Source organism: Doryrhamphus excisus, chromosome 8, assembly GCF_030265055.1.
Source record: "Doryrhamphus excisus isolate RoL2022-K1 chromosome 8, RoL_Dexc_1.0, whole genome shotgun sequence".
Lineage (NCBI taxonomy): Eukaryota > Metazoa > Chordata > Actinopteri > Syngnathiformes > Syngnathidae > Doryrhamphus > Doryrhamphus excisus.
Genome location: NC_080473.1, coordinates 2840225 through 2862280, shown reverse-complemented (window position 1 = coordinate 2862280; position 22056 = coordinate 2840225). Strand labels below are relative to the sequence as shown.

Here is a 22056-nt window from a genome sequence, read left to right as displayed (position 1 = left end):
ATTGGACCCTAAGCATAATTTAATTTAGTGCCCCATGACATGGGGGCGGCATGGCTTAGGTGTTCGTCTCCCAACCTTAAGGTTGTGGGATTGATCCTCCGTCCTGCTGTGATCATGTCAAAGTATCCTTGGGCAAGATACTGATACTGATACGCAACATCAGGAGCAACTGGGGGTAAATGTGGGTAAAATAGGTAAATGTGCAAATAGTGTCAAAGCACTTTGAGCTCCATGAAGGTTGAAAAGCGCTATGCAAGTCAAGACAAAAAAAATAAAATAACATTGTCCCTAACCTACTTATTAAATGCTATTTTTATACTATTGACTTGAACCTGAATTTAGTTGTGAATACATAGGGAATTATTTTTAGTGCAAAATGACTAACAGAAACAGGATCAAACTCGCACCCTCTTCTGTCAAGGCAGCAGCTGTACCATTACACCACCTGGTACTGACATGTGAACAGGTGAAATGTACTATTTAATTGTAATGTCAATCATTGCGGGAACGTGATGTCAGATTACTTTTTTTTCCCCTCCCCTCTCCAGCCTTGAGCTGACTTGTTGACATTTGCAGAGACCCCCCCCCCCACACACTCAGATTCATGGAGGGGCAGCTCTGGTTATATGGTATTATATGGTAGCATGTAAATGAGACTTCATATTTCATGTTGTCTCTTGCTAAGAACAATCAGAAAAAGCAACGTATTTCTTGATTAGCGCTTTGAGTATTCGGCCAGAACTTGAGCGCTAACGAAGTGGAGCGTTAAGCCGCACAATGATGAGGCTTAGCCGGGCCGAGTGTGGCCCGGCGTTAAACAACAGCAGTGCGATGAATCATAGCCCATCAGGCTGCTCGCTGCGTGCTGTGCGATGATTCTATCATGCAGTCCTCAGCTGTCATATGGTCTGTTTGACAAGTCACCACGCCACCAAGAATATTCCCTGCGCCATTTTCACACCTCTTGGCTGCATCAGCTGAAAGTAGCTTGTGGCTAAATGTAGAGCATTAGCATAATGTAAATATCCTGTGTGTGTGGGAGCCTGACCGAATATTTGACGGTAGAAGTCGCACAAAATCGTCACATCGGCAAACTACATGAGAGTGAGTGTCAATGTGTAAAATATGTTTAGCTTTTTCTTTGACTTTTTTTGCACCAATTGTTAAGATGTTACACCATTAACATGGCTTCACTTTTTTTTTTTACACTTGAGTGTAAAATCCAACCCGTCTGTGCACTTAAAGGGGAAATATTATGCTAATTTCAGCCATTTGTATTGAGTTGTGGACTCCTATAGAGCAGCTACACATGATAACCTGCACAGAAAGCTTTCTAGATCTTCCATGGATTTCTTACTTCCCACCCAAACGTCTGGCTCATTTATTCATTTATTGTAACCACGTCTCCCGGCCCTCCCACTCCGCTGTGATTGGTCACACTCCCCAGGACTTCCGGATATGTACAGTCGGTCGCAATCTGCAAGCCATATAAGGAAGTCCAGCTCGCATTGACATCAGTAGAACTTCAGTAAAACTCTCTAAACCCAAACGTGCAGCGCCATCCCAAACTTCCTTCAGGGCTCCTTCAATGCACAAACCTCATTATCTGACGCTTGGGCATCATTTAACATGAGAATACATTTGTAGCTCCAAAAAGTGGCCCTTAATAAAGCTTTTGATGGCCGCAGTTTGACCCTGGAGCAGACTATTTCAATTTCGACAATGTACCATGTCATTTATGCCGATGGTCATAATCGCGTAGCGTGTGTAGATGTATTTATTTCTTTGAATGGGTCTGTGAAGTAGATCAGCTCCAATTAAAGGTCCATTTTGGCGCCATTAAAAGACAGTTGGCGGTAAATCGCGCGAGCAGAAAAGAGATGATAGACTTGAGAATGGAAGGAGTGGACTCTAACGTGTCATTGAAATGTCTCCCAGACAGTAAGGGAGACATTTGACTTGTCCAAGGTGACATCACGAAGACGGCAGCCAATCAGCGTCCTTATACGCGACGTTTTGCTCTCGTCCATCATCATCATCATCATCCTCCTCCTCCTCCTCCTTTTCCCGCCGCGCGGCACCTGCAAGCGCGCGTCTCTCGTGCACGGACCCTGCCTGAGAGACATTGTCGCCGGAGGACATGTGGCAGTGAGCAGCAAAGATGGAGTAGGAAGCTGACACGAGTTGGACTCTTGTTTGGGAATATTCACCATCATTTTTTGTTTTCTTTTTAAAAGCAGCCGCTGTGACCCAAATTCGACATGAAGACAAGAGCTGCCTTCTGCGAGTAGAACCACAAGAACTAGCTCAGTCCTCCAGTGGACCACACTGCGGTACCGACCAGTGGACCCGAGTAGAACTGAACACCTCCGAGGTATGTTGTGTCTCACATCACACCTGTTGTTTGGATGAGACTCACTTTGGACTAGTCTACTCCTGATTGGCGTGATGATGGTTAAGCAGAAACATCAAAGACACAATCATCTTCCACCACAAGGTGGCGCTCTACGGGACGGGTTTTTACAGTGTGGACACCCAGAAATGACACACTTTAGGGTCTTTTTGCTAATTTTTTTGATTTGTCTCCCACTGTCTCTGAACCGGAAATGCCTTTGTCTTACCATCTGGAGTTTGTCTCCATCGCTTGTCCTTGTCTGTCTTTCTACCGCTGTCTCTACTTTATTGTGTCTCCAATGTGTCTTATTTCTTGGGCTGTCTTGTCTTTGTCTTACCTTTAGTTAGTCTATTTGGAGTCTGCCTCTGTTTTAGGTTTTGTTTGTGTCCCTGCATTAAGTGTCTTTGTGATGCTTTAACTCAAATGTCCCTGTCTCGATGTTGTCTCTCGACTGTGTCAGTCTCATACGTAAATGTGTCTCCTTGCGTCCCTTATGTCTCTGTCTACTTGGAGACTGTCTCGATGTGTCTTTGTCTCGGTCGTCCCTCTGTGTTGTGTTTGGAGTCTCCCGGTGGGAGCTGGTTGTTGCTCTCCATGTGGAGGAATGTTTGCCGGAGGGGCGGGGGTGCTGTGGATGAGGAGGGAGGGAGTAAGGATGATAATGATGAGGATGCTGCGTACCTGCTGCTCGGGTGCTCAAATATTAACGTCTGGGAGGGAAGCGGCGATGATGTTGCTGCCGTTGAGGCTGGAGCGTCGACTTGAAGTAGCCGTGTGGAGGCTGGGCTGTGACTCAGAGTTCTGATGGAGGAGGGGGCGGCGGCGGCACCGGTGCCCGAGCCCCATCCACTGTCGGGACCGGCGGAGGCGAATGGGGACCTGCCGGGGAAAGCATACCTGAGGGATGGGGGGGCGTCTGCCGGGGATGTTGTCGCTCTGCAGCGTCCCGCTGAGCTGCACCGCGTGCCTTGTGGGTAAGAATCCTGCCGTCCTTTGGGATGCCTTGTCAACAGGCGCTTCACGGGTCAGCTTTCAGATCCGGACCGTGGACCATGTGGTGTTTGGTCTGTGACCTTGTGTCTCTTTGTGCCTGAACACTGAAAGTACTGCAGTGTTCTCCTCACATGTCTGTGCTGCAGCAAAGAAAGGAAAACTGGACTAGGACTTGTTGTTCAGTGACATGTCGTCTGGCGTCTCTGTCAAAGCCATGTGAGGTCACTCAAGGTCACAGTTGTGAAATTTGGTGGGTGTGTTGAGTTGAAGGGTCCTTTTGAGTCATGCTAAACGTCCCCTTGTTGTTCCTCTTGTCTCCAAGGAGACTCAGATGGCCACCTGTCCTCCTCCTGCAGCACAACCATTGATCAAAGCGACACATTTGCATCAGTTGCATTTATTTATTTTGTGGATTGATTATTCTGTTGTGGTCGTCAGGAGTTTTCTTGCTGTGTTGATACAGGATCTCCACCTTAGTGAGTCACGCAGTCTCATAACATTACGCACCTTTGTTGTGATCTGCAGCATAAAATCAGTACGTTTTACACATCTTCACTTACTTGGTGGAGGTAACGGACACTTTTTCACTATTTCATCATCAATGGAAGCGTCTACCCCGCAAAGAATCATGGAAGCAGCCAAACAGAAATAAAGCGGAACAGCATGTTTTTAGGTTCATGTTGAAAATCAACGCATTTTCCATTTTTTCAGTGTACAATATGGCGTATGTCTTGTCGTGTTATTGATACGCTGTGGTCTTAATTCATTTTTATGACAGAACATCCTTGTTGGCAGTTTGCTAATACGTGGAAACAGGAAGCAAAAGTCGATTTCGTCGCCCATCTGAGATGCCATTAGCTGTCGACTCCAACACAGTCACGCCACAAGTCACAAAACACGTTTTCATAGTTTTCCATGCATGAAACAATTCTAAATGCTTATAAAGGATGATCTTCACTGAAGACGTGATTGGTAACAAAGACACATTCTGGCAGCCAGATCAACACAGACGCCGGCTTTTGTGTTATTTCTTGAATTCAACAGAGTTCCTCGCCTTTTTGATCAAATGCTGGCACTTGCAACTTTCTTTGCCTCCATTTCGGGTTATTTTTGCAGCCGCAGTCAAAAGAAAAGCAGAAGCTTGAGGTGGTAAACGCTATTGAATTCAAGGAGTAACAGGAAGGTGGCCGCATGGCGGACGAGTGGTTAGCGCGCAGGCCTCACAGCTAGGAGACCCGAGTTCGATTCCACCCTCCGCCATCTCTCTGTCGAGTTTGCATGTTGTCCCCATGTGAGGGTTTTCTCCGGGTACTCCAGTTTCCTCCCACATTCCAAAAACATGCTAGGTTAATTGGCGACTACAAATTGTCCGTAGGTATGAATGTGAGTGTGAATGGTTGTTTGTCTATATGTGCCCTATATGTGGTGTACACCGCCTCTCACCCGAAGACAGCTGGGATAGGCTCCAGCACCCCCGCGACCCTCATGAGGATAAGTGGTAGAAAATGAATGAATGAAAAAGAGGAAGGTGGTGTCCCTGTTGATCTCGCGGCCACATCATGTCTTTGTCAACAATCACGTCTCCACTGAAGGTAAAAGTAACCTTAAATTTTCATTTATGTTTTTTTTAGTTATCATTTATATGTATTCATATGCCACTGGTCATTATATACGAGTTAATGACCACTGTCTGATTTTTGTTTGCATTCTATTGATTGAGGGGTTTACCTTTTTGATTACGACTCTGCTGATCGCCTCCATCGCAACTATCCGACATACATACATGTAGTAGCGCCGGATCAGACTGTTCGTTTTTAACAAAAGCCATCATACGAAGGAGGAAGAAGAACGTCCAATCACGTAAGACGTCTCTATTATGCATCCTGGCCGCCTGTCCCTGCAGCTCATCCTCCAGCCTACATCAGCAGATTGCGTGCACACCTGGAAGCCTTTTGAAAGTCACCAAGTGTGTGATTTATTTAAGAGCATCCCTGCTGATGATGTAATGATGTTATCAATGCGTCCTCACCAGGAGACGCCACTCTAACCGTGATGACCATGCATTGTGGGAAATCTAACATGCGACACAAGTGTCTTGAGTGTGTGTGAGCCAGTGATTTGTTATTATGGAATGTCGGGCAACATTCCTCCGCAGAGTTGAGGCCCATGCGGCGTTAAACGGCGTCGTATTTAGATGCTTTTATTCGCGACATAAAACATCTTCACGGGTCCTCGGGAGCGCCTGCGGAGCACAGAGAGGTAAATTCATAAAGTAAAGAGCAAGCCATCATTATGATGAGATGACTTTATGCTGGTAATAAATTCCATACAGTTGGATCTACAAGTGGTCTCTGGGTTCCGTTACTAGACGGTTTTGGTGGAAGTCCGAACTCATGCCTAAATGAACTACGAAGTCAAGTTAAATTACAGTACTAAAAAGGCCTACCTTCTTAGAATATTGTCCGAGTCTCGCCTTCTCCCAGATCTTTTAACAGCGCAGCGAATCCATGACCTAGCATGCGTTAGCATTCGGTAATCTTTATCCTAAATGATGGTTGAGCAATTCAGACCAAAAGCACGGCCGATATCGGTGATTGACGTATCTTCTTCCTGTGAGATTTTTATGTTTGTTTTCGCTTCAATGTTGACGGCTTTTCTTTTCTTTGGCGCACCGCCATTTGGGAGATACTATTCATTCATTCATTCATTTTCTACCGCTTAACCTCACGAGGGTCGTGGGAGTGCTGGAGCCTATTCCAGCTGTCTCCGGGCGAGAGGCGAGGTACACCCTGGACTGGTGGCCAGCCAATCACAGGGCACATATAGACAAACAACCATTCACACTCACATTCATACCTATGGACAATTTGGAGTCGCCAATTAACCTAGCATGTTTTTGGAATGTGGGAGGAAACCGGAGTAAATCCACGCATGCACGGGGAGAACATGCAAACTCCACACAGAGATGGCCGAGAGTGGAATTGAACCCTGGTCTCCTAGCTGTGAGGTCTACGCGCTAACCACCGCCGTGCAGCCCTGGAGATACTGAAGATGAAGATCATGAAGTACAAAAAGTTAACAAGTTAGTCTCTTGTTTATGGATCAAAATTAACTTTAATTAATTAATTAAAATTAATTAATTAATTCATGGGAGCATGCTGCAACCAAGAAAACTGATAATCTTGATCTCAAAATGTTCCGATCCTGTGATCTGCCCAGCTCATCTGTTGCCACGGCAATGAGCCCCACCTTTCTCAGGACCATCAACTCCTTCCCAAAGTCGCATGATCTCCTCCTGTATTCATGCTTACACAACACGCGTCCTCACGGACAGCTTTCCACTGTGGCTTTCCATTTAGTGGATGACCTGTGTTTGCTTTATTATGGAAGCTCTTGTTTTAGCTCACAACACAAGCACATAGTTGGGAGGGAGGGGAGTGGATGCTGTGGCTCAAATCAGTAAAGACTGCAGGGGGGGCATTTCATGACCCATTGAGCTCAGAAAGTCGAGATCTAGTTTATCTGAGTTTCCTTTTTAATATGACCCACGCAGCCAGACACCTTCAAACTACCTAACATATCATTTTAACATTTCCTTTCTTCTGTCCATATGTAAAAATATGTATTAAATATGACCTCGGACCTGTGGGCGTGTCCATCGCATGACCTTTTCTTGTCCTCCTGTCAGGGAGAAGATGCCGTTCCATCATGTGACGGCAGGTTTGCTCTACAAGGGGAACTACTTGAGTCGCTCGCTATCAGACAGCGACAGCAACGTGCTGTCCAGCATCTCCGTGGAGGAGCTGGATGGTGAGTCTCACATGGACGCATTAAATCTGTTTCATATCATTCAATTGTGTACTGAATGACAATAAGGGAGTCTCCTCGTAGCTTTTGCGGCGTTAGCGTGAAGTGTCATCTTCTCATCAAATCCAAAAGAATCTTCTTGCTGTTGGGGGAGAGAAAAGAAAAAAAAAAGACTGTTTGCCGCGCAGCTTTAGTCAAGTTCCACTTAACATATTTTCCAGAAGCAGCGACATAGCAGAGCAACCAAACACATCAAAGCCGGAGAGAGAAATATGTGCTGCATACTAATCATCACACACTGACTGCAGTGCCGCACTACACGCACCACTTCACCACCAGCGCAGCTTAATAAAGGAGAATATGGCGCAAAAGCTTGTGGATTTCAGGACTTCAATTGAGAGAAAAAGAGTGATGAGATGTTTTTGCAGTTTGTTTGATGATAGTGTGAAGGTTACTATGTTGAACTTTTTTTTAAAAGTTATACGAGAGCATGCATCAAGACCGCCCCTGGCCAAAATGGGGCCCTAAGCAGAATTTTATTTGGAAGCACCCAGTCCAATCACAAAATGTTTGTATCGCCGCCAGCAATTCTGGGCCAGATGCTAAATAAATAAATAAATAATCCACATTGGGCCCCTGCCGGGCAGCTGTGGTCTCCGCATCTCTATTTGTGACATTTAGTTAGATTACGCTCACCCCTCCCCTCTCCATTCTTTGAGTTTTGCGGCTTCACTCTATTACGGTTTTTCAGAAATACATTAAGTAAATTAGACTCTTTTTCATTCATTCATTCATTTTCTACCGCTTATCCTCACGAGGGTCGTGGGGGTGCTGGAGCCTATCCCAGCTGTCTCCGGGCGAGAGGCGAGGTACACCCTGGACTGGTGGCCAGCCAATCACAGGGCACATATAGACAAACAACCATTCACACTCACATTCATACCTTTGGACAATTTGGAGTCGCCAATTAACCGAGCATGTTTTCTCCGGAGTACCCGGAGACAACCCACGCATGCAACAAGAGAGAACATGCAAACTGGCCGGGGCTGGAATTAAACTCGGGTCTCCTAGCTGTGAGGCCTGCGCGCTAAACACTCGTTCGCCGTGCAGCCTGTCAAATTTAACTTTTTTGTCTAAATGAAGCATTTGTAAGCATAATAATGGCTGAATGACCTAAAACACAAATATAAAGCATTCACGTTCAAAGACGCTGATGATGTATAGTACTCTGCACTGGTAACTAGGTGGTAGTAATGTTACATTAATGAGACAATAATCACCGACCGAAAGTAAAAAAAAAAACAAAAAACAAACCATGTACAAGGGAGGTCGCCCAATACTAACATGTGTGAGTCTTATTTTCTGTTTTTATATCTACTATATTGGTAAAATGAGCAACTATAGGGTTGTCATTTCATGTCTGGGTACTCTAATAGTATTAAATTGTATTTAGAAGGTCATGAACAGTTTTTCTGTTTTTTCTTTTTGTGTAAAAATTTGGAGCATAACTTTCCCTTTGACACAAATGTAGCCATATATTCTTTCATTCATGTAGAAGTTTCAGATAATGAGGTTTGTGCATTTGGACGTGAGTCCTGAAAGAAGTTTTGGATGGCTCAAAATGCTCGATTTCAGAATTTTGTGATGTCACAGAGGAGCAGGGACTTCCTTATATGGGCGTGGCTGTAAGATAAGCTCTCTGCCCTCCCTCAATTTCTGCTCCTCTGTTTACGAAACGAGCTCATCCAGAAGTTATTGTATTTGGTCATTCATTCCCAGCAAGAGAAAAATATTTTCATCTGTCAATGGCATTTCACACAGGACTATATCCGCCAAACTGTTGCTGTAGCCAGAAGCCGGGAAAGGTGCATTAATTAACCCACGCGGTGCCCTCACGTCCGGTATCTGATCTCCTTTGCACCGACGCCGCCTCTGACAGTGTGTCCGACAATGAGCGCTCTTCCTCGGGCAGGCGAGGTTGCCACACGTCCGTGGTCAGGGGTCTCCAGCCAGCAGATCATGAGCTGCCAGTAGTTCCTAAACACTTTTCAATTAGCTCTCCAATAAATTAAAACAGACTGCGTAATAGGTCCCAGCCGCAGCTGTACCATTACACCACTCTTACATCTCTTATTCTGCTGCGTGTTGTCATTTCCTGGCCTTTCCTCATGGCAGAATGCGCCCCCTTTGCCCACCCTTGTGGATTGTAGTGTCCTACTCACATCGGATGCTGTAGGGAGGGCAACCTAACCTTGGGTAGCAGGATGGCCAGGGGGCTCACCTGACGGATTGCAGCAAGTCACTTGTGTCTGCCTGTGAAAAGTAGGAATGCCTTGGTGCCACATTAAGCCGTCAGCTGGAAAATTGCTTGTGCAGAGTGAGGGCGAGAGGCTCCGTCGGTGTTAATACGCTGGCGACACATTAAGTCCTCATTCCACTTCCACTAAGGTGATATCATCAGGGGAGAATGGCTGAAAGGTTGTGGCGGGGTCGACGGAGCGCTGACAAATTAATGCCTCACCTATTTGCTGCTTCCCGTTAGCCGCTGCACATATTTTGTTCTCCGCAGAGTTAGCAGCCACTCTTGTGATGGATGTCATCAACATGTGTTATTTTTGTTCAAGTCCTTCCATAGACGTTGTGCGCCATTGGTCGGAGACTGAGAACAATTTGCATAAAGATGAGGTGGATCAGAAGGTCAAAGAAGCCAAAATGACACTGGGAAAGTAATCAATGTTGGAAACTGATCTTGTTAACTTCAGGCAGTCATGTGAGACTGATTGCAGGGGTGGTGATGATAGAGAGAGGGAACCGTTCTGTGAGACACCTGTTCAATCATATTATTTACTCCTACAAAGCTCAGGTAGCGAGGCTATCTCCACCTGCTTGAACTAGCGTAACCTTCTTTTCAAAGCACACGCACAAAGCTGACAGCCTTATTTATGAAATGCCCTGTGCACCCACCTTTTTTCTGTCATTGCAGCTAAACTGTGGAATGTTCTTGCAGCTTTGGTGACGATGGAGGGAGGTGACGCAGGACAAGGTGGGAGGGGTATTAATCCAGGGGATGGATGGAGAATGTAGGAAGGTGATGAAAGACGTGATGTGAAACCACGGGAAGGAAGCGAATGGATATGGAGGATCGTGAAGGACAGATGGGGCTTATTGCACGTACATTTGGCGGCCGCACTTTCCAATTTGGACAGCCTTTGCGCAGCATGATGACATCATCCCGCTCACAAAATGGACACTCGAGGCTGTAAACCCCAGAATTTTTTTTATAGACGGTATTGGCTTAAAGGGGACCTATGATGCTTTTCGACTTTTCTGACACATAAATGGAGTTACAATGTTGTATTCTCGTGTTAAACCATGCCAAAGTTTCAGATAATGAGGTTTGCGCATTTGGAAGTGTTCTTTTTTCTAACGCCGGCTCACTGTGATGTCGCAGTGAGCTGAAATCAAATAGGCTATAAAGGTTCTCCTCTCATTCTGTGTGGAAGTGGTACACCTTTAGCTTCTTTGTTCTCCTTTCCCACTCCGATTGAGGCCCTTTCTTAAGTTGAGAATAAGTAAATGGGAAAGGCTTACTTACTAGCTCCGTAGCTTGCTATGCTAGCGTTGGCCATCTGTGATCCTGTTACTGGGCTATGTGGTATAAACTAGGGTTGGGTGATATATTTTATGTAACGTTATACCGGTATAGATTTGTCCAATGAAATTCTTCCAAGATGATTTATACCCGTATAAATGATAAAACGTATTACATCGCGAGGTGGCGGATATATAAGATGAATGAAATGCTGTGTGTGGAAATATTTACTCGACAGACCGCTCAATCATGGCAGGAAATCATTATAAACACTGAAGAATCTGCTCCCGTGTCCTGAGTTGACTTCCTATTTGTGTGGCAGAGATCCGGGAGGCCTTCAAGGTTCTGGATCGGGATGGGAACGGCTTCATATCCAAGCAGGAGCTGGGAATGGCCATGCGTTCTTTGGGGTACATGCCCAGCGAGGTGGAGCTGGCCATCATCATGCAGAGACTGGACATGGATGGTGAGGACACACACACACACACACAGTTTCTTACTCAGCAGAACCGCAGACAGGTGGCAAGAATGTTGGGTACTTGAACTTCTGTTGTCTCCACACTCTACTTGTGTTCTGGTCCAAATTGGAGCGGAAGCAGCCATTTGCATCTTTATTTGATAATTCGTAAAAAGTTCTCGCTCCAGACGGGACCAGCCCTGCTTTTAATTTGAAATGATGAAGGATGGTGTGTTCATGGAACATTTCACATGAGTTCTGATCCGTGCTGCTCGGATCAGCGAGCGCAGCAGGATCTCAGCGGGGAGCCGCCCACATGCTGCCGGGCTACAGTACTGATCCGAGTGTGAGAACCAGAACCACATGGAGGACAACAGCAGCCATATTTAGCCATAATATAAAAAAAAAACATTCACGGCTGTTGAGTCCATTGGAGCAGAACTTGGGTGCTGTTCAGGATGGGAACGTTGTTGGTGTAATAGAACATCGACTGTGTTTTCATGGAATAACCCCCTTTAAGAATGTGGGCTGTTATCCTGCAGGTGACGGACAAGTGGACTTTGAGGAGTTCATGACCATCCTCGGACCCAAACTTCTGTCGTCAGAAACCAGAGAAGGTTTCCTGGGAAGCACCATAGACACCATCTTCTGGCAGGTACCGTCTCCTCTTCTTTATAGTATGCTGCTTGGCAGTAAGAATACTTTTATAAGTACTTCAGTACTATGTAGATCAGGGGTGCTCATTAAGTCGATCGCGATCTACCGGTCGATCGCGGAGGTGGTACTGGTCGATCGCGGCGTGACATTAAAAAAATATCATCCCAGCATCAATGCCGTCACTTGATTGATATACAGGGCAGCCATTCAGATGACAACTGAATGTTGCCCTTCGGGCGACCAATCAAATCAAACGACGTCTCTAAGTGCAGCAGAACTTATGATGTCAGCCTATCATCCATCCCCGTTACTTGATTGACATACAGGACAACCAGTCAGATGACAACTGAATTTTGACCTTTAGGTCACCGCTCATGCGTAAACAACGATGCAAAGTGCTAAGCTAGTCGGCGAATTGCGTTCGATTTTAAGCCCTCGCTAAAGTTTATGGTCACTAAAATGAGTGAAGGAGCTGGACCAAGTAAAAAGGCAAAAACATATCACTTCCATACGGAATGGGAGGTGGACTTTTTTTTCACTTTTTTTTCGAAGTGCGTTTGCTTCATATGCCATTCTACCATCGCAGTACCAAAGAAGGGAAATGTGGAGTAATGTGGAGGTAATTACAAAAAATGTTAACTGTTAATTATGTGTGTTTTGCAATATTGGCTCATTTGGTTATGTAAGGTACATCAACATACATTGTACGTACAAATAATCCTCAATACATTTGAAAATAAATAGATGTTTTGCATTTTTGTAGTGGGTAGATCATTTTGACTCGGTCATTTTAAAAGTAGCTCGCATGCTGAAAAAGTGTGAGCACCCCTGATGTAGATGAACAAAATGGCATTTCAAATTAAAGCTGCAAGCAGTGTTGAACTGGAGACATCCTACGCATAGCTTCTAGGTGTCGTCTTCATCATATCAACGAAGGAAGGAGCCATAAACATTCACATTTTTATAGCTAATCATCCAGTTGACCATCAGCATTCATTACCAGGCGAAATTCTAGAAAATGGATAGATGGGGGGGCAGGGTGACGAGCACATAAGGAATGATGATTGGCTAAATTGGCCAAGGTTAGAAGCCAATCAGAGCCAGACCTCAGGTCAGTGGGTGTTGTTACGAACCTCAACATTCAACGATGGTGAGTCCGAAACGGTCTGCGGAGTTAAGTGTCATTTAGTGTCGTTTTTGTTCATACACCAGACGAAAACGAGGTCAAATTTTCCCGTAGAAAATAATTATCCTATTCCAGGCACCTGAAAATATGAACAACAAATACATTTTTAGAGTTTTATACATAGAAAAACATTCAACATAATTATAAATTACTTGTTATTGATGCCGGCAAAAATTGGTGAATTAATTGGAAAATTGGGGTTGTACGAAAACCAACGTTTGACCATATTTTTAAAAAAATATCCAATGGTAACTAACTAATGGTAGAACATTGGACATGTATCTCTGTGAAAGATGAGAGCAATCTTGGCATGTTCTCCTTCTTCTCCTTTATGTGCCAACCACTTTGTATGATTTCACATTAGCACCCCCTGCAGGCCTGCAGTGGACTGTAGACATTCACATGTGGATGCTTTTCTTTTGTTAGCAGGCCTCACAGCTAGGAGACCTGGGTTCGATTCCCCGCTTAGGTTTCTCTGTGTGGAGTTTGCATGTTCTCCCCGTGCATGCGTGGGTTTGCTCCGGGTACTCCGGTTTCCTCCCACATTCCAAAAACATGCTAGGTTAATTGGCGACTCCAAATTGTCCATAGGTATGAATGTGAGTGTGAATGGTTGTTTGTCTATATGTGCCCTGTGATTGGCTGGCCACCAGTCCAGGGTGTAGCCCGCCTCTCGCCCAAAGACAGCTGTGATGGGCTCCAGCACCCCGCGGCGTGGAGGACTTTATATTGTCACATTTGTTTATACTATCCACTTGCATCAGGGACAAACAGCTTTGTGATGTGCATTACTGCCACCTTCAGGGCTGGTGTGGGATAGATGCCACATCTTCGTTTTTTAGGATTGTTAGGCGTTGGTGGAGGTCCCCTATTGGGCATATTTTCAATAACTAGTAATATTTGGAGCCTCAATTTGATCTTGTTTAGGGCCACAAAAAGCCGAGCACTGCCGGTTGTATTACATTGTCCACCTGGTGACCCATGTGACCTCCTGCTGCCGCGTGAAGAGCTTTTTGTGTGGCGTACAGAGCGTTCAGGAATCCTCCAGCAGCACCATGGAGACACACCAGCGCACATGCAAATCAGCTAGCACCATTCTAGAACACGCTCCACACATGCTAATGGACCTCGCTGCCGCCGTCTAGCTAGCGGCATTTTATTTGGCATCACACACACACTTTTTCTGGTGTTAGCTTAGTTTCAGTAGCATAACTGTGTTCTGTTAAATTGTATAAACTTGACTCCCCAGCACCTTAAGAGCTGCCCCGGACTTAAAACTCTGGCTGGACTACAAACACCTTTAACTGCTCAGTAAAGCAACAACCTGACCAGCCAATCACATTTGAGCACATTTAAAGGCATCGGGGTATTATGCTAAAGGGGAAAAGGAGCTTTAGCGTGATGATGGAACATTTGTGCAGTAGCAGAAATTATCTTAATTTGAGATAATGTACGAAGGTCATTCACTTTATTGTACTTTAGTGTGTGACTGCAGGCCTTTTGTCGTTTTTGTCCTCGTGTATATTTATTCCAACAATAAGCTGACTCGGCTGACTGTCTGTCTCGGAGTATTTTCTTGCCTCTGTTGCCCAAGGGTTTGCTCATGTGGGATTTGGTTTGTTTTCAGGGGGTGTTTTTTGAGTCCAAAATGACTTTTTTACCTTTTTTTTTTCCATGAGAGAGAGAGTGGAGGAATCTGGATAATACTCAATATTTTTTCCATATGCATTACTGCCCCCTACAGGACTGGAGATTAAGGTCATGGAACGCTATTTACAGTTTTCTCGTTTTAAACGTTATTAACAGCACAACTTATTTCCAGCTTTGTTCCTTGTACGGACACTAGGACAGTAATCCCTTGACACGTCAAGCTTTGAATTTTGTCCAAAATATATGAATTCTGCTGTTTTATGGGTGAATACGGCATATTATTAGTCCAGAAATATGCTTATGTTGATGGCTAAATGAAGTAAAATACAAACATAAGGCACTCAGAAGACGCATTTATGTCAGATGTTCAGATGTTCAGATGACATGTAGTATTCTACACTGATCACTGGGTGTCAGTACTGGTACAGTAATATTGGGTGAGACACACAAGCACCAGATGTGATTGTTGGAACAACCGACTTGGTGTCACTTTCCAATGAGGTCCACAGAAATACAGTAAGGATTTCATTAAAAACTAATGAGAAACTAATGTAGTAGTAGTGGTTAGGGTTAGGTAGGTTTGTTGTCAATAGCTAATTAGCTAATATGGTGTACCTTGTTGTAAAGTTACCACAGACTTATCCTGTCCGCCCCCCACTTAGCTCCCTTCGCATTTACAACAACAGACACAAGCATGTGACTCTTATTTCCTCTAATTATGTCTACTATATGCTGCACAGCGGTAAAAGTGGTTAGCATGCAGGCCTCACAGCTAGGAGACCTGAGTTCAATTCCACCCTCTGCCATCTCTGTGTGGAGTTTGCATGTTCTCCCCGTGCATGCGTGGGTTTTCTCCGGGTACTCCGGCTTCCTCCCACATTCCAAAAACATGCTAGGTTAATTGGAAACTCCAAATTGTCAGCTGGGATAGGCTCCACCCCCCCCCCCCCCCCCACCCCGTGAGGATAAGCGGTAGAAAATGAATGAATGATTGTCTCCTATATTGGGTAATGGGAATGTAAAGGTGACTATAGGGGTGTTATTTCATGTCGGACGGGCTTTGATGAGGCTACAAACTGCATTTTGAAGGTCGTAAACATCTTTTCTATGCTCCAACTATGAAAATGTTCTTGTTTTCATTTGATGGTTTAGTTTACTTGGAACTCCAACACATTTAGACAATTGAACACATCTGAAAAGGAGCGAAAACACAAGCTTTAAATCCATCTTCTGAGCCTTTTATTGATTTTATGAGCACACACAGCAGTTTAGTTCCAGCAGGATGTAGCGCTTGGTGCATTATTTTTGATGTGTTGTTGAAGTGTAGCGGGTTGTAATGTTTGACGACACTGTTTGATTCAGATTTGAATCAGAGTTCTAGAACAAACGCGGCGTGTTTATCAGACTCTTCTACGCGGCCGTGTGTGGAATGTTTGTGTAGAAGCCCTCGCCCTGCGTCACGGCTTCTCTCTCTCCTATAAGCATTGACCTGCACACCCGCTGCTAACGAGCAGCATGGCCCTCGGCTTAATGGTCGTAATGATGAATCACTCTGACGCTAATTGGCTATTGATAACTTTGCTCCTCACCTCTGAGATGCTGATGGGTGAAAAAAAGGCGGAGTGATGGACTGTTTCCTCCCAGATAGAGATCACGTGTTCTCCAAAGCCGACACGGGCAGCCAGCTTTTCACACACCAGATGAGAACTCCTGATGCCGTGAATGACGGCCAGAATGTTTTTTGGTTTTTTTTTTTTGTGATGTCATTCCCTCTTTTCACACTGACTGCCCCACCCACACCCCCCGCCCCCGAGAGCCCCTCCATCACCACCTTGCAGCGTAAAGGTCACTGGCTGCTGGAGGACAGTCGCTGTGCCACAGGAAAATAAATGTTTCATACTTTTCCTCTTATCTGAGGCCACCTGCTCCTCCCCTCAGCCTGGCTGGGATGTTGCCGGGGTGGGGGTGCAACCAGTTTATTAAGTACAGCAACAATCAGCTCACTGACCTCACCCTCCCCAAGGACAAGGTCCTCACTGGGTCCACTCTAGCGTTCCCACGTTCATCAAGGAGCTATAGTTACATCTGTGAATGTGTGCCCGCAGTTTGACATGCAGAGGATCACACTGGAGGAGCTCAAGCACGTCCTCTTCTACGCCTTCAGGGACCACCTGACCATGAAGGACATTGAGAACATCATCATCAACGAGGAAGAAAGCCTCAAGGAGAACGCCGGAAACTGTCAGACCGAGTTTGAAGGAGGTAAAAGAGTGTGTGTGTGTGTGTGTGTGTGTGTGTGTGTGTGTGTGTGTGTGTGTGCTGTCAGAACATATTTGAGGTTCCTCATCAAATCTCCAGTGGGCAGAGTCGCTGCTCACCTGCTGATTTATTAATTGGAACACGGCGTCACCTGACGGAGGGAGAGGTGAGGATGCTCGCTGGCCCTATAAAAAGACAGGATTCCTGCTCATGTGGTCTCACAGATCATCACGCTGTGGTTCTGATCAAGCACAGGGGGGGTGTTGACTCATTTGGGGGCCCGCCGCATCTTTGTATTGCACTTAGAAAAGAAACTGTAAATATTAGTGTTTATCATCTATCAACAAGTGTCAATATGAGGCAAATCTGTTTCCTGAGCCCTTAGTCCTTGAAATCCTTGTGGTGGATTATTACCATCCTGCATGTGAGTCATCGAAACACTTTTACTGTCATTGATCAGAACATCAAACATATACTGTGTAATATATACTGTAAATTCAAGTGTATAGGCCGCTACTTTTTTCTCAAACTTTGAACCCCCGCAACTTATACAGCAGTGTGGCTAATGTGCAAATTTGTTTTTTTACTTCAGAACTACCGCTAATCATTTAGATACTGTGCCGCTCGCCATTCGGTGGGGAAACGGTAGCTCTTTCTTGCACCCCTAAAAGCCAAACACGAGATATCAGTGCACTCACAACGAGCTTGTCAACATGTCAGAAGTCTCAACATGTAACACTCTGGCTCACAGTGTCATCTCACAAAGGACACTACAAGCATCATACAGTAACTTAACACTCAAACATAAGCTAATAAATAAGCAATACAAGTACCAATATGAGTTTAAAATCAAATAAAAACTAATGACAGCTTCCCATTATGCATTTTGGCTCTATGGCTCCTCTGGCTCCCTCTCCCCCAGCAGCCATGCTTTGCTGGGATGAAATGCATGATGGGAAGCCGTAAAGTTTAGTTTTTTTTTTTGTTTTTTTTTAAACTGCACGGTGGACAAAGTGGTTACCGCGCAGGCCTCACAGCTAGGAGACCTAAGTTCAATTCCACCCTCAACCATCTCTGTGTGGAGTTTGCATGTTTCCCCATGCATGCGTGGGTTTTCTCCGGGTACTCCGGTTTCCCCCCACATTCCAAAAACATGCTAGGTTAATTGGCGACTCCAAATTGTCCATAGGTATGAATGTGAGTGTGAATGGTTGTTTGTCTATATGTGCATTGTGATTGGCTGGCGACCAGTCCAGGGTGTACCCCGCCTCTCGCACAAAGACAGCTGGGATAGGCTCCAGCACCCCCGTGACCCTCGTGAGGATAAGCGGTAGAAAATGAATGAATGAATGAATGAGCTCGTACTGGAACTTGTGTTGTATACATTTCTTAGCTGCCTTTTGAGTGTTAAGTTGCTGTGTGATGATTTTAGCATTTTTAGATGACACAGTGAGTCAGACTGTTAATGAGTAATGACCTCCTATGACCGTCCTGTGAGACGTTTGGGGGTGGCAGGAAATCTTGAGGTGTTAATTCTCCAAAAGTAGAATGTAAACAAGTTATGATTTTGTTGCAGCTGTGCCACAGGCTATTGTCTCCCTGGGGAAACAGGTTGTAACACACACGTTCCATTTTATTGCTTGGCTTAATATGAAATTACTGAGAATATTTATTTCTCTTGGAAATGAAATGTTTCCACGTCCCTCCTGCAATTTGCTGTTTCTGAGTTTGCCTCATGGTAAGTCCGCCCCTCATCCAGCATCATGACAGTAGATGTCGGTCCTGATGAGAGCACTGAGCTGAGTGATGTTCAGCATCATCACCTTCATCTTCTTGTGGACACTTGCGTTTTGGTTATTCGTTCGGTGAAAAATCGTGAGAAACGAAGAGAATGCTGCCCTCTGCTGGATGGAACGTGTCATTACATTGCATCGCTTTACATTACAGAAGTGCCACTCAGAGCTCCTTTCACACGATAAAAACTCATTCAGGAATCAATGGAGTGCATGTGCACGCTGAGCATCCACTTCCTCTGCGATGCTCTTCACTGAGAGATGAGGCGGCTTGCTGGTCCTTTGTGGACCAGATGAGGCAATGAAGTGGGAATTGACGTACAGGGTCAAACTGTGGTCATCATGAACGCACATTTAAACATTCTTAAGTGTATCACAGTATTAAACAGGGGTGTCTTTTTCCCGTGAAGGCCGCAGACTGAGAAATCAAAGGCCATTTTTATGTTTTTGTGTATTTTTTTAAAAACCATCTTAAGCTTCTTTTGTTTCATTTCATGTCATTTACCAATAAAAACTCACTTTGGACACCCCTGGTCTAAAATGTGAACAACTAAGGAGGCACATTCTGAAAGTTTCCTTTCCAGGTGAGAATTGAAGCTGGAAGTCGCCATTGACGAATTGTTCAGTGCGATGCATTCAAAGACACATTGTAAAAACTAGCGCTGGCCTGACAGGTGTGCTTGTGTTTTGTTTCTTAGTCCACCCGTCGAAGAAGAACCGTCAGACGTGCGTGAGGAAGAGCCTCATCTGCGCCTTCGCCATGGCCTTCATCATCAGCGTCATGCTCATCGCGGCCAATCAGATGCTGAGGAACGGCATGGAGTAGCCACGCCCACTGTGAGCAGGCGGGGAAGAGGGCAGCCAGCACCTGCACGTGCATGCCAGTGGGTGCGGTCACGTCTTCGCCCCCCCAGACACACCTTTTAAAAATGCATTTTTTTTTAACTGGGCGACACCTTGTCACTGAGAAGCCAGCATGGAGAGTCCCCGCCCCCTCTGGGGCTGCTCCTCCCCCTTTACTCTGACAGGGACTTCTTTCAAGGGCTGACATTACCCACAATCCTCTGTCCTCTCCTTGATGCAATAAGGTAGGAGCGCTTGATTCCGAACCTGGAGAACTTGACATTGGCCGTCTCTCTGTGGACCACAACACGTGGAAGGACACAACACGGGACACGGCCCAAGCTGCACCTGCCCCATATTGGCACAAGGGATGCTGGGAATTATTCTTTTCTCTTTTTTTTAAAATTTTATTTCAACTATAGTTTTGACTCCGGGCTGGAAGCAGGGATCGAACAGTGATCTCTTTGCTACAAGGCCTACTACCCTCCCCCAAGTCCCCCAAGCATGAATCTTTCCCCGCTTGTCACCATCATGTGACTTTCACTTCACACCACCAACAAGCGTGTTTGGTTGCTGGCCAGGAGACCAAGCGGCAACTTCCGGTCTCGTCAATCTGTGCTGCGTGCGCGTGACTCCACTGCTCACAATCCATGATATTTACGAAGTATTTAAACGTCCATATGAGAAGGTGCACATGATGGTGAAGGAGAACAGACATAGCCATAGATATACTACTATATCACACTATAGGCTATTATTATTCTCGATAATATAAATAATAGTAGCATGTGTTGTTTGCAGCTCCTCACTGTTTGTCGAAGCTGTCCTTCATTCTACAGGCGTTAGATTGGACAAAAGATCGTCAACTCAGCCCTTAAACAATGTATTTGGTAGAATGGAAAGACTGTCAACACGCGGGAGATCAAAGCGACCGCTAGCACCGTCGTTGGACGCACAAATGACTTCAAGGAGACATTTTAAAACAGGTTTTGTAGGCTTTTACCTTGACGTGCGCGCCTGCTGCCCCTCCTTGGAAGACGCCACCTGCGGTCTCCGGCCCCGCCCACATTGTGTTATGTGCGTGTTGTTGTGTCACGTGACATGTACTAGTGAAACGAAACACTGTGATGCGAAAGACGTGCGCGCACCGTCTGACGCGTGTGCACGTGGTCCACAAAGCCATACATTGAAAAAAAAAATAACGCGGACACATACACACGGGCATTATTTGACTCAAACGTGTTCTTAGGTTGGGTCTGGTGCCGTGGAGTGGTTCTGTACGTGCCGGCTAAGGGGACAAGCAGTGACAACAGCGCCCTCTGGTGGAGCTCACTGTCAACATGCGCAATCCCGTTTCAGCTGTCAAAGCTAAGTAAGCAGCGTCTTTATTTGGAGGAAAATGTACAGAAAACCACAATAAGGTTTGTTTTTATCTGAAATGTTGCATTTTTTTCTTTTTTAAATTAACCACCAAAAACGATAATTCACTGCTGTTTTCTTTTTCCAGGAACTTTGTATTTGCAATTGTCACGTGTTTCTCTTTGACTTAGTGCACGAGCCCTGCAGGACGGTTGCATGTTTCCTAAAGAAAGACTTTTATTTTTGGAAGGAAGTGTCTCCGGAGTAGCATGGACGCACATGTTTTGTCTTGACACGTCCTCCTACAGTATATTAACCAAGCACACACTAGTAGACACTTTGCATGGACAACACGTATAGACTTGGCATTGTCGTCAGCCTGTAACTACTCACAACGTGTACAAACACCACAGAGCTGATGCAATAAAAGCTTTGTTTTTAAAACGACTCTTTGGGATGCCTTTTTTGTCATCTCATTGTCAATAATTCATCATGAGCTCATGATTTACTTAAAAAACATCAATCAAGGGGTCTTATAGCAGGGTGGTCTTTAGCTCCGCGACACCAAAAATCATTTCCATTGCTGCCTTTCTCGGGTTTAAATACATAATTCTTACATGTGAACATTTCTGGCTGCCATTTTCAAGAATTTTTTTTTGACTGTTTTGCTCCAACTATTTCCACCTTTCCTGTAAATTTTCATTTTCTTCCTGTAATTATGACTTTATTCCCATCTGATTTGGCCTTTATTGTGACATTATAACTATCCCCAACCTAATTTTACAAACAGTAAAACTTTATTTGTGGTTTTGTTTCTAACATTACAACTTAATTTTTTTTTTTAGCATTATGCAACTAAAATGTTATTATTTTCATGAAATTATTACCTTTTTTCATTAGATTACCACTCTTTTGTGCCAATATTTTACTTTATTCTTGAAAAATTACCGTTTTTTTTTTCTTGTTCTATTTTCAGAATGCCATGGGCCAATACAAAACCTTAGCGGTCCGCAAATGGGCCCAGGCAGGACTTTGGACACCCCTGATGTACAACAGCTTAAAGAT

General features: G+C 45.0%; 1 protein-coding gene and 1 long non-coding RNA gene across 6 annotated transcripts; one reads left to right on the top strand and one right to left on the bottom strand.

Moving 5' to 3' along the window:
- The first annotated feature begins 1678 nt into the window (after positions 1-1678).
- Positions 1679-21574, top strand: caln1 (calneuron 1). Of its 4 annotated transcripts, XM_058080833.1 has the most exons (7): positions 1679-2166; positions 2238-2374; positions 7077-7198; positions 11110-11253; positions 11787-11899; positions 16843-16999; positions 19488-21574. In XM_058080833.1, exons 3-7 carry the CDS (start codon positions 7084-7086, stop codon positions 19613-19615), a joined length of 657 nt encoding a protein of 218 aa, XP_057936816.1. In that variant the 5' UTR covers positions 1679-2166; positions 2238-2374; positions 7077-7083; the 3' UTR covers positions 19616-21574. The 4 variants fall into 4 exon arrangements, with proteins under 4 accessions (XP_057936816.1, XP_057936814.1, XP_057936813.1 ...); XM_058080831.1 differs by having other exon boundaries at positions 1680-2374; XM_058080830.1 differs by lacking the exons at positions 1679-2166; positions 2238-2374 and adding an exon at positions 3110-3369.
- LOC131135041 (uncharacterized) lies at positions 10294-20690 on the bottom strand. 2 transcript variants are annotated; one of them, XR_009131522.1, is made up of 5 exons: positions 20636-20690; positions 17116-17181; positions 16327-16908; positions 13035-13166; positions 10294-11240 (listed from the first exon to the last, which is right to left on the bottom strand). It is a non-coding gene; the product is annotated as an uncharacterized LOC131135041 (long non-coding RNA). The 2 variants fall into 2 exon arrangements; XR_009131521.1 differs by lacking the exons at positions 10294-11240; positions 13035-13166 and having other exon boundaries at positions 15782-16908.
- Positions 21575-22056: the final 482 nt, after the last annotated feature.